This window comes from Macaca fascicularis, chromosome 19 (genome assembly GCF_037993035.2).
Source record: "Macaca fascicularis isolate 582-1 chromosome 19, T2T-MFA8v1.1".
NCBI lineage: Eukaryota > Metazoa > Chordata > Mammalia > Primates > Cercopithecidae > Macaca > Macaca fascicularis.
The window spans coordinates 61,053,546-61,064,594 of NC_088393.1; the positions used below are offsets into that span (position 1 = coordinate 61,053,546).

Consider the following 11,049-nt stretch of genomic DNA (forward strand, 5'->3'; position numbering starts at 1 on the left):
ATTCCACTACTGGATATATACCCAAAAGAATTAAAATCACGATCTTGAAGAGAGATAGGGACTTCCATATTTATTGCAGCTTTATTCTTAATAGCCAAGTCATGTCTAAATGTCCATCAAGGAATGACTGGATAAAGAAAATGTGGCGCGCACACACACACACGAATATTACTCAGCCTTAAAAAAGAAGGAAATTCTGCTATTTGCCATAGACTACCTGAATGAAACTGGAGTATATTATATAAATGAAATAGGCCACACGGAGAACAAATACATGATTCCACTTACATGAGGAACTGAAAACAGTAAAACTCATAGAAACAGAGAATAGAATGGTGGTTGCTAGGTGCAGAGTGGGGAAATGGTGAGGTAGTAATTAGTACCAGTTATGCAAGATGAAAAAGTCCTAGAGATCTACTGAATAACACAGTGCTTATAGTTAATTCTGTATTGTATACTTAAAAATTTGTTAAGACAGTAGTTCTTAGGTTGTATTATAAAAATATGAAATAATAAAGATGGCAGAAAAAAACTTTTTGAGGCATTGGATATGTTTATGACAGATTGCAGTGGTGGTGTCAGAGGTGTATACTTATCTCTAAACTCGTTAAATTGTATACATTACATATGTATAGCTTTTTTATGTCAATCATACCTCAATAAGGAAGTTAAAATTCATTTAAAACTGAGTTTTTCAGTTTTCCTTTTATTGATTTCCAATTTCACTCGATTGTGGTGTGAGAACACAGTTTTATGAGTTCTAGCTTTGTACTGAGACTTGTTCTGTGGCCTGACATGTGGTCTATCCTGGAGAATATTCTATGTACATTTGAGAAGAGTACAGATTCTGTTTTTACTGAGTGCAGTTTTCTTTCCATGCTTGTTCGGTGTAGTTTACAGCAGTGGTGTCCAATCTTTTGGCTTCCCTGGGCCACACTGGAAGAATTGTCTTGGGCCACACATAAAATACACTAACAATAATGACAGCTGATGAGCTTTAAAAAAAAAAAGAAAACACATACAAAAAAATCTCATGTTTTAATAAAGTTTACAAATTTGTGTTGTGTCACATTCAAAGCCATCCTGAGCCACATGCAGTCCGTGTTCCATGGGTTAGATAATCTTGGTTTAAAGTGTTGTTCAAGTCCTTTATTTCCTTACTGATCTTCTGTATGGTTGTTCTATCCATTATTAAAAAGAGAGCATTGAATTCTTTATTATAGTAGGACTGTATCTCCTTGTAATTTTTGCTCCAAAATATTTGGGGCTTTGATATTTGATCCATATTTTTTATAGCGGTTACATGTTCTTGATGGATTAACCCCAATATTTACCGTCCTTCAACATCTCTGACATCAATTTTTTTTTTTTTTTTTTTTTTTTTTGAGACGGAGTCTTGCTCTGTCGCCCAGGCAGGAGTGCAGTGGCCGGATCTCAGCTCACTGCAAGCTCCGCCTCCCGGGTTCACGCCATTCTCCTGCCTCAGCCTCCCTAGCAGCTGGGACTACAGGCACCTGCCACATCGCCCGGCTAGTTTTTTGTATTTTTTAGTAGAGATAGGGTTTCACCAGGTTAGCCCGGATGGTCTTGATCTCCTGACCTTGTGATCCGCCCACCTTGGCCTCCCAAAGTGCTTGGATTACAGGCTTGAGCCGCCACGCCCGGCCTATCAATTTTTGACTTAAAGTTTATTTGGTCTGCTATCTGTATAGCTATCCAGCTAGGTTTAATATTTGCATGAAATACCTTTTCACATCCCTTTATTATACTTTCCAGACTATTTGTGTCTTTAAAGGAAGTCTTTTATAAATATCATATAGTGAAATCATAGTTTTAAAAAATTATTCCTCCAATAAGTGCCTTTTAATGGAGAATTTAATCCACTTCAGTCAGATAAAAGTAACTACTGATAAAAGAACTACTTTTACCATTTTGCTACTTATTTTTTATATGCCTATCTTTTTTGTTTTGTAATTATTCCCTTCCTTCCTTGTGTGTATAAGTTTGTGTGTGTATATCATTTCGGTTCCCTTCTTTACATTTTTGCTATTTTCTTAATGGTTGCCCTGGGGATTAAAATTTACATCAGAAGCTGGTAATAATTAAGTTTCAATGGATGCTAAGTTAGCTTCAATTGCATAACAACTTCTGTTTCTATACAGCTCTGGCTGGTTCTCTTCATACCGTCAAAAATTACTTCTCTATGCATTTTATAGCCAGTAACAGATTTACAATTATTGTTTTATACATGCCTTTTAAATCATATTAAAAAGGTTTTTAAAAAACCAGTAATATTGGCTTTTATATTTATACCTATGTAGGTATTTTACCTGTATTAATTTGTTCTTACGGCATTAAGGTACTGCTGGTGTCCTTTTATTTCAGCCTAAAAGACTTTGTTTAAGATTTCATGCAGGTAAGTCCACTAATGCAAACTCCCTCAGCTCTTGTTTATCTGGGGATCTCAATTTCACTGTCAATTCTGAAGGATAATTTGCCTGATATGAATTCCTGCTGGATAGTTCTTCCTTTCAAACTTTGAATATGTCATTCCACTAATTTCCAGCCTCCATAGTTTCTGATGAGAATTTGGCTGTTAATCTTTTTGAGGATCACTGTACATGACAAATCATTTCTGTGTTGCTACTACCATGATTCTTTTTCCTTCCACAGTTTGATTATGTGTATTGCTCTGGATCTCTATAAGTTTATCACAATTAAAGTTCACTGAGTTTCCTAGGTATACAGATTCATACTCTTTATATATTTCGGAGGTTTCAGTTCTTATTTCTTCAAATATTTTTTCTGCCTTTTGCTTTCTCTTTTTCTTCGAAAATTTTTATTAAGCATACATGCCTATGCTTCATGGTGTCCCAAAGCTTTCTTACATTTTATTTTTCTTCACTTTCTTCTGCTCAGATTAAATAATTTCAATTAACCTAAAGTTTAAGTTAGCTAATTCTGTATTCTGTCAATCTACTCTTGAAACTTTATAGCTGAAATTTTCATATTATACTTTTCAGCTCCAAAACTTCTATTTCACTTCTTTTTAATAATTTCTATGTCTTTACTGATACTCATTGAAACACTGTTGTCCTACTTTCCTTTAGTTCTTTGTCCACCGTTTACTTCAGCTGTCTGAGCATGGTTAAGATAGTTGATTTAAAGTATTTTTTAGTAAGTGCAGTGTCTGAACTTCCTCAGAAACATCATTATTAAGCCAGTAATCATGCTTCAAATTGCCCAACCTGGAGGAATCCTCACACAGCTGTAGTACAGTTGGCCTGCTCCCAAGCAGCCAATGCGGATTCTTTATAACAGAGAAAAACTGTATGTGTCTTCAGTAAGAGAATGCTCCAATGAGAAAGCAAAAACTCAAGTTATCTCTGTTTACCAGCCTAAAAACGAAATGAAGACATACAGTATACAAATATACAAATTTGCAAAACAGAATATCACAACAAAATATTCACTAAACGTTTTCTAAAATTAAGTTATGATTTTTATGATTTTTCTTCCATTGAAGAGAATGAACAATAGTTCCTGATGGAGACAGTGAGTGATGGTGGACTGGACAACATGTTTTACTCCTTAGTCCCTAAGCATCACTGTGTGACATTCTATCATAAAATATATATATATCATGTGATGCTTACTACAAAAGAAATGTAGTATTTAACAACAAGTAGTATAATCAGAATTTGCTCCTGCCTCTCTGATGACAGGAAGTTCTGCTCATAGGTCTTAGCTACATTATAGCCATCTTTTGGCTATTATTATTATTATTTTTTTTTTTTTTTGAGATGGAGTCTCGCTCTGTCACCCAGGCTGGAGTGCAGTGGCGCAATCTCGGCTCACTGCAACTTCTGCCTCTCTGGTTCACACCATTCTCCTGCCTCAGCCTCCCGAATAGCTGGGACTACAGGCGCCTGCCACCATGCCCCACTAATTTTTTTGTATTTTTAGTAGAGATGGGGTTTCACCATGTTAGCTAGGATGGTCTTGATCTCCTGACCTCGTGATCCACCTGCCTTGGCCTCCCAAAGTGCTGGGATTACAGGCGTGAGCCACCGTGCCCGGCTGGCTATTATTTTTTAATTATTATTATTATCTTTTTGAGACGGAGTTTTGCTCTTGTTGCCTAGGATGAAGTGCAATGGCACGATCTTGGCTCACTGCAACCTCCACCTCCTGGGTTCAAGTGATTCTCCAGCCGCAGCCTCTCGAGTAGCTGGGATGACAGGCATGTGCCACTATGCCCAGCTAATTTTGCATTTTTAGTAGAGACAGGGTTTCACCATGTTGGTCAGGCTGGTCTTGAACTCCTGACCTCAGGTGATCCACCCGCCTCAGCCTCCCAAAGTGCTGGGATTACAGGTGTGAGCCACTGCACCTGGCCCCTTTTGGTTATTACTAAAGAGTCAAAAAAATAACAGATGCTGGTGAGGTTGTGGAGAAAAAAGAACACTTACACACTGTTGGTGGGAGGGTAAATTAGTTCAACCATCCTGGAAGACGGTGTGGTGATTCCTCAAAGATCTAAAAACAGAACTACCATTCGACCCAGCAATCCCATCATGCATGCACGAACATACACATACGTGCACATGTTCACTGTGGCACTATTCACAATAGCAAAGACGTGGAATCAACCTAAATGCCGACCAATGGTGGACTGAATAAAGAAAATGTGGTACACACACACATACACCACGGAATACTATGTAGCCATAAAAAAAAAAAGAGATGATGTCTTCTGCAGGAACATGGATACAGCTGGAGCCCATTATCTTTAGCAAACTAACACAGGAATAGAAAACCAAATGGTGCATGTTCTCACAAGTGGGAGCTAAATGATGAGAACACATGGACACATAGAGGGAAACAACACACACTGGGGTCTATCATGGGTGGAGGGTGGGAGGCGGGAGAGGATCAGGAAAAATAACTAATGGGTACTAGGTTTAATATCTGGATGATGAAATAATCTTTACAACAAACCCCCAAGACACAAGTTTAGCTATGTAACAAACTTACCCCTGGACTTAAAGTTAAATTAAGAAAAATAATAAATTATAGACATTTTTATCTAAACACCCACTGCATGAGAATTCCTAAATGAACAGCAGAGTCTTCATGAGATGGATGCACTGTGAAGAATTTAAAGAACCTCCTGCTGTTAAGACAATTATGTTGATTTAATATTTTAAAACCAATTATGAAAAAAGACTACCTTCTCCATCCCCAATGTCTACTTCTGAACTTCCCATTCTATTCCAAATTAATATTTTACAGCCAGAAACACAGACTCAATTGTTTCGCTACAAACGTATTATAAACTCAAGCTAAGCAAGTTTCCCCCATCAGTCTACTTTTCCAAAGTTTTCCAGGTATTTGTGCACATTAATATATCACTTACATATGCAGCTTCTTTAATCCTGGTTTATAAAGAGCTGAAAGGGCATCCAAATGAAGTCTCTAAACAGTCACTACCACCCAACCTCACTGACACCATGGAGCCTGCCCCCCATATCCAATCCATGACTAGGCATCAAACCCTTCCCAGAACAATCATCTAAATGGAGCCTTTTCCAAAGTTCCATGTTACTGGGTCACAGTGAGATGGAATCTAGGTGGAGATGGAATTGAGGCAAAGCCCTGGGTGTGAATATACATGTCAGTCAGGACACTTCAGAGTCAGATAAAATTAGCAAGTCCAAAATATGGCATTTCAGGAAGGAGAGGACAAAACAATCAACCAAGAATATAACTTTTACCTGAGAAAGAGCCATTCCCTCCTCTTCTTTCTTTCCTCTTCCTCTGAGTTTCTTTCTCAGGTAAGATCAGTCTGTAAGTCAAAAATATGTTGTTTAATGCTTAAAATCAATACAGGCCCTTCTTCTACACACACAGACACAGGAAGAGGCTTGATATAGAAATAAGATGGTCCTTAGCTTTCAACTGCAACAAGAGTGAAAATAAACTCATGAAAAAAATAAACTAAACAGAGACTAAGAAGTGAGTTATTCCACCTATGTCTTCAAAAAGTTCTCCCTTCTTGCTGAAACCCAACATTCTGTATCAATTGCATTGTCCTCTGTCCACCTGATGCTCAGCCAAGAAAAACTGCTATGTCCAAGTTCACAGCCTCTCCCTGGGTAGCCAGCATCCAAAGACCGTCAGTCAATGCAGGATAATAAAAGCCTAAAATTGGAACAGGTGAAGAGCCACCATAGCTCCAGAAATCCCTGCTGTAGCCATACTACGTAGTTTAGATATTTGTCCTACAGGCAGAGGGAAAGCATAAAAGGATTTAACGCCAGGAGATGCCATAATAAAATTAAGACTTACTCCTGATGCAGAGATAGTGAGAAAGTATAAAAAGCTGAGAGAAGCAGCTCTCCCATCTCTAAGCCTATGCCCCCACCCCTTTCCTAGTAGTTTCCATCATTTTTGGAGGTCTGAGAGTCATTTAAGACTAACTGTAACTGGGCACCCTCTCTCAAAAAATTGCCACATGCAGACACATGCTCAATCCTGAACATCATTTCAGGGGTTCCATCGGCTCAGATTCAGAATTTCTGGTATACCCATCATCTCCATGTTACCGGTGGGCACACTGAGCCTCAGAGAGAGGAGGCATTTCACCAAGTTACCTGGAAAAGGTCTGAGTTGAGTGAGCAGAACTCAGTTGTAAATGAATTCTGAAATGGTGGCCTGGATAGGGCAGTAGGAAAGGTTTATCCTTATTTCCAGATTACCATTCACATTCCTGAGTAGAAGCTTCTATTTCATGGGTTTAATCAATCCCAAGGATTTAATTCCTCTTTTCCAGAAAAATATTCAAAAATATGAAATTACAAATAGCTATTACTCTTGGAAAGCATGAAAGGGGGTCAGCTGTGGAGATTAGTGCTGAGTAATCTCTTCATTATGAACAGATGGGCTCTGTTGGAACAAAATTCCACACCAATCCAGGCCATTCTTCAACATCTTGCAGAGAAAGGACAAAGGGGACCTGGGGGAACATCTACTTAGTGGGAGGCTTTCAGATGACATAAGGGAGTAAAGAAACTGAATAGAGCTGAGCCTTGACCAACACCAGTGATAGGGGCACTAACCGCCCCCCGCCCCCAGTCAAAAATTCAGGTACAACTTTTGATTCCCCAAAAACTTAACTACTGATAGCCCATTGTTGACCAGAAGTCTTACTGAAAACATAAACCATTGATAAACACATATTTTGTATGTTACATGTATTGTATACTGTATTCTTACAACAAAGTAAGAGAAATGATACTGTTAATAAGAAAATCATAAAGAAGGGAAAATATATTTACCATTCACTAAGAGGAAGTGGATCATCACAATTCTTCATCTTCCTCGCATCCCCCTACCGAGGTCATATTGTGTGGGCTGCAGTGGAGAAGAGAAGGGGTTCATTTTGCTGTCTCAGGAGTGACAGGGGTAGAAGAAAATCCCCTGTATAGTTGGACCTGCATAGCTCAAACTGGTGTTGTTCAAGGTCAACTGCATTAAGCTAACTGGTTAAACCAGATTTTAAGGGCTAAAAGATTATCAACACCCTTAGAGTGAAACACTGTGAAATCAGGTACAAGACATAAAAGAACAGTTCCAATATATGATAAAAAGTAGAAAGCATTTAGGCCAGGCGCGGTGGCTCACGCCTGTAACCCCAGAGCTTTAGGAGGCGGAGACAGATCACCCGAGGTCAGGAGTTCGAGACTAGCCTGGATAACAAGGTGAAAATCCCATCTCTACTAAAAATACAAAAAATTCGCCAGGCATGGTGGTGCGTGCCTATAATCCCAGCCACTCGGGAGGCTGAGGCAGGAGAATCGCTTGAACCCTGGAGGCGGAGGTTGCAGTGAGCCGAGATCGAGCCACTGCACTCCAGCCTGGGCGACAAAGTGACACTCCGTCTCAAAAAAAAGAAAAGAAAAGAAAAACAAAGCATTTAAAACTCATAAGCTGAACGATACATTTAAGAGAAAATAATTTGAAAAAATTTTTTTAAATCCAATAAATTCTGGAATTACGTTTAAGACAAGTTGTATATACATCAAATTTAGAAAATGACACAAGCCACACACAAAAAAGGAGGGAATAATATTGTTAATGTCTGTTGGTAAAGCAGCATATGGTGTCACAGTTTCTTCCCATTTCTTGACTCTCCTCAAGATGAGAGAAAGGGAAGAGGGTAACCTGGAATCAACTGAGCTAAGTCAGTTAACCCTCTGGCTGAATAAGGGTTACTTCAGATGTAATAATTAGAAAACGCAGAAACCTCACACCCTAGTTCTGCAATGTTCATTCTCTTCTGCATAAACAGTGAAACAAATTTTAAATTAATTATAGAGCCATGCATCAGTACTTCACAACTTAATGTTCCATATTAAATCAACTCCAAACTCACTTGGATTTGGGTCCCCGTCAATCTCTCTCTCCCACCTTCTGTTTCTTTCCTTTTCTTTCTCCCATTTCGGCGTTTCCCTGTCCATTTCTGCTCATTTTGCTTCCCTTCCCCTCCTTCTCTGACAGTGTTTGGCCTCATCTTGGTAGCATCCTTTTTTTCAGTCCCGGCTATTCTTTCTGATTGCTCTCTAATTTCGCGCATTTCTCCCTCTTTCTCCTCCATTTCTGCTTCCCCTCTGTTCTCCCTGGACGAGGGCGAAGGGTGTGTATCCGCCCCGAATGAGGGCTTTACCAGGAGGAGAGAAGAGGGAGTCAGAGAAGAGTTTTAAGCAGAGAAACGACGCGGTGGGCGGTCGGTAGCCACACTGACCGAAGGCAAAAAAGTACGGGCCAGTACCCGCTTCAGAACGATTTTAATCCGAAATGGACGCAGACCTCCAGACCCTCTGGGAGCTACGGGACTGGGAACGTCTAGGGGCCACGCCGCGAGAGGAATGAGCAGGTTTGGGGTTTTAACCTACAGGGCGACCCCAAAACCCGACAGCGGAGCGTGGGAACCTGGGGCCCGCGAGGCGCAGGCTTGAACCCGAAAGACGGAGACTCACTCACCCGAGAGTGACAGTAGCCCCGCGAGATCCGCTTCCGGGTCGGCAGGAACCTGCGCGTACGCGAGTGCACTGGGGAGGCGCAAGGGGCAAGGGCAGGGGCAGGGCGCGGACCAATGTGGGGATAGGCGGGCAAATGGCGGGAATGGGCGGGGACAAAGACGGGATGGGCGGGGATAATGGCGGTGGGCGGGGACAATGGCGGGGCGGGGGCGGGGCCTACGGGTCGGACTGCAAGACCTCACCTCGGCGCGTCCCAGCGACTTTTTTGGGTCTGTTCGTCGTCCAGCAGTACTCGATTCTTCACTTTTGGATTCCCTTGAATCTCTTTGGTGTCCTTTGAAGCCTAGTTAAGCAAAAAATTAGAGACCCATAGATCCCTTATATTGGAATGGGAGCTTAAGTTGGAAAAGATTTGCTTGGAAACGTTTTTGCGAGCGATGGAGGCGCGTCCTGCGATGAGGCGGGAGAAGCGCTGGGACCTGGTGGATGGGAGAGGGCTACGGAACAGGTGGGCGCTTGGATCCAGGAACTTCTGAGATCTGGACGATTAGAATTTTTATTTAATTAAGTGAAAGCTGGAGTTGTCTGCGTAGGTGATGGAAACTAGAATGAGATGCATTTTTGTGCCTGTGCGGACTGTAAAATTTTATATTGACTTTCACTGGAATATAATTTTTGTTTCTGTTCCCCAGTCACCCAGGAGGCAGAGATGCATCGTGGGCTGAGTTCCAGAGAATTTATGGGGTCAGACCCTGGGCTGTGGGGGTGGAAAGCTGAGGCTTGGCTTTAAAAGAACAAAAATTTCTGCTTGTATCGATATAAATTTATTTTCCTTTCTTTATTATTCTAATGCGCGCTTCTTGAGATAAATTACAAATCCAAGTACTGGATTTATTAGAGTTGGTATCTTGTGTTTTGCCTAAGTTATTAATTACTAATATAATATCGTTATTATTATTTTTATTATTATTTTGAGATGGAGTCTCTCTCTGTTTCCCAGGCTGGATTGTAATAGCGCGATCTCGGCTCACGGCAACCTGCGCCTCCTGGGTCAAGCGATTTTCCTGCCTCAGCCTCCCGAGTATCTGGGACTGCAGGCGTATGCCACCATGCCTGGCTAATTTTTGCATTTTTAGTAGAGACGGGGTTTCATCGTGTTAGCCAGGCTGGTCTGGGACTCCTGAGCTCATGTGATCCGCCCACCTGGGCCTCACGAAGTGCTGGGGTTATAGGCGTGAGCCACTGCTCCTGGCCTTTAGTTTGTAAAGTCTTTATTCTCAGTTATTCGGAAGACTATTTTTAACATAATATGTGTTTGGCAGTGCTCCTGGACAACTGAATTGATTTCTCTTGGGCCCGGAGAGGAAACTTGCTGACTGGAGGCTCCTCAAGAGAAGAGGAGCCTATATGGTGGTATCTGAGTAAACCAAGCCCTATCCACTGCTTCTTTGAGTCTCTGTTTTCGTAACTGGGAATTACATCTGATAATAGGTGAAGGGTGAAAAAATGAGAGTGTATTTTAGCATAAAAATACATATATATGTTATTTACATATAAACATACACATATAAAAATTCTATTTATTTTACATATAAAATCCATATATGTATTTAATTTTTTTTTTTTTTTTTTTTTGAGATGGAGTCTCACCCTGTCGCCAGGCTGTAGTGCAGTGGCACGATCTTGGTCACTGCAACCTCCACCTACTGCAACCTCTGCCTATTGGGTTCAAGCGATTCTCCTGCCTCAGCCTCCCAAATAGTTGGGATTACAGGTGCGCGCCACCACGCCCAGCTAATTTTTTGTTGTCGTTTTGCGTTTTTTTTTGAGACGGAGGCTCACTCTGTTGCCAGGCTGGAGTGCAGTGGCACTCTCTCGATTCACCGCAACCTTTCCCTCCCGGATTCAAGTGATTCTCTTGCCTTAGCCTCCTGAGTAGCTGGGATTACAGGCATGTGCCCCCACACCCGGCTAACTTTGTATTTTTAGTAGAGATGGGGTTTCA

The 11,049-nt window shown here is 41.0% G+C and overlaps 1 protein-coding gene and 1 long non-coding RNA gene across 8 annotated transcripts in view; one reads left to right on the forward strand and one right to left on the reverse strand.

Annotated features, from left to right (window-relative positions):
* Positions 1–9,080, reverse strand: part of ZNF677 (zinc finger protein 677) — a 47,385-nt gene extending 38,305 nt beyond the window's left edge. For 3 of the 6 annotated variants that reach the window (XM_074024564.1, XM_074024563.1, XM_005590198.5), the window contains exons 1-3: positions 9,046–9,080; positions 7,341–7,416; positions 5,778–5,848 (exon numbers count right to left, since the gene is read on the reverse strand). In XM_074024564.1, coding sequence (XP_073880665.1) covers positions 5,778–5,792 — 15 coding nt within the window. In that variant the 5' untranslated portion in view covers positions 5,793–5,848; positions 7,341–7,416; positions 9,046–9,080. Of the gene's footprint in view, positions 1–5,777; positions 5,849–7,340; positions 7,417–8,437 lie in introns of all 6 variants that reach the window. The other 3 variants (XM_065535926.2, XM_015441975.4, XM_015441974.4) reach the window with 3 other exon arrangements.
* A 164-nt stretch (positions 9,081–9,244) lies between these two features.
* On the forward strand, positions 9,245–10,488 carry LOC135968571 (uncharacterized). Of its 2 annotated transcripts, none has more exons than XR_010583457.1 (2): positions 9,245–9,552; positions 9,737–10,488. It is a non-coding gene; the product is annotated as an uncharacterized lncRNA (long non-coding RNA). The 2 variants fall into 2 exon arrangements; XR_012427949.1 differs by having other exon boundaries at positions 10,367–10,488.
* The last annotated feature ends 561 nt before the right edge of the window (positions 10,489–11,049 follow it).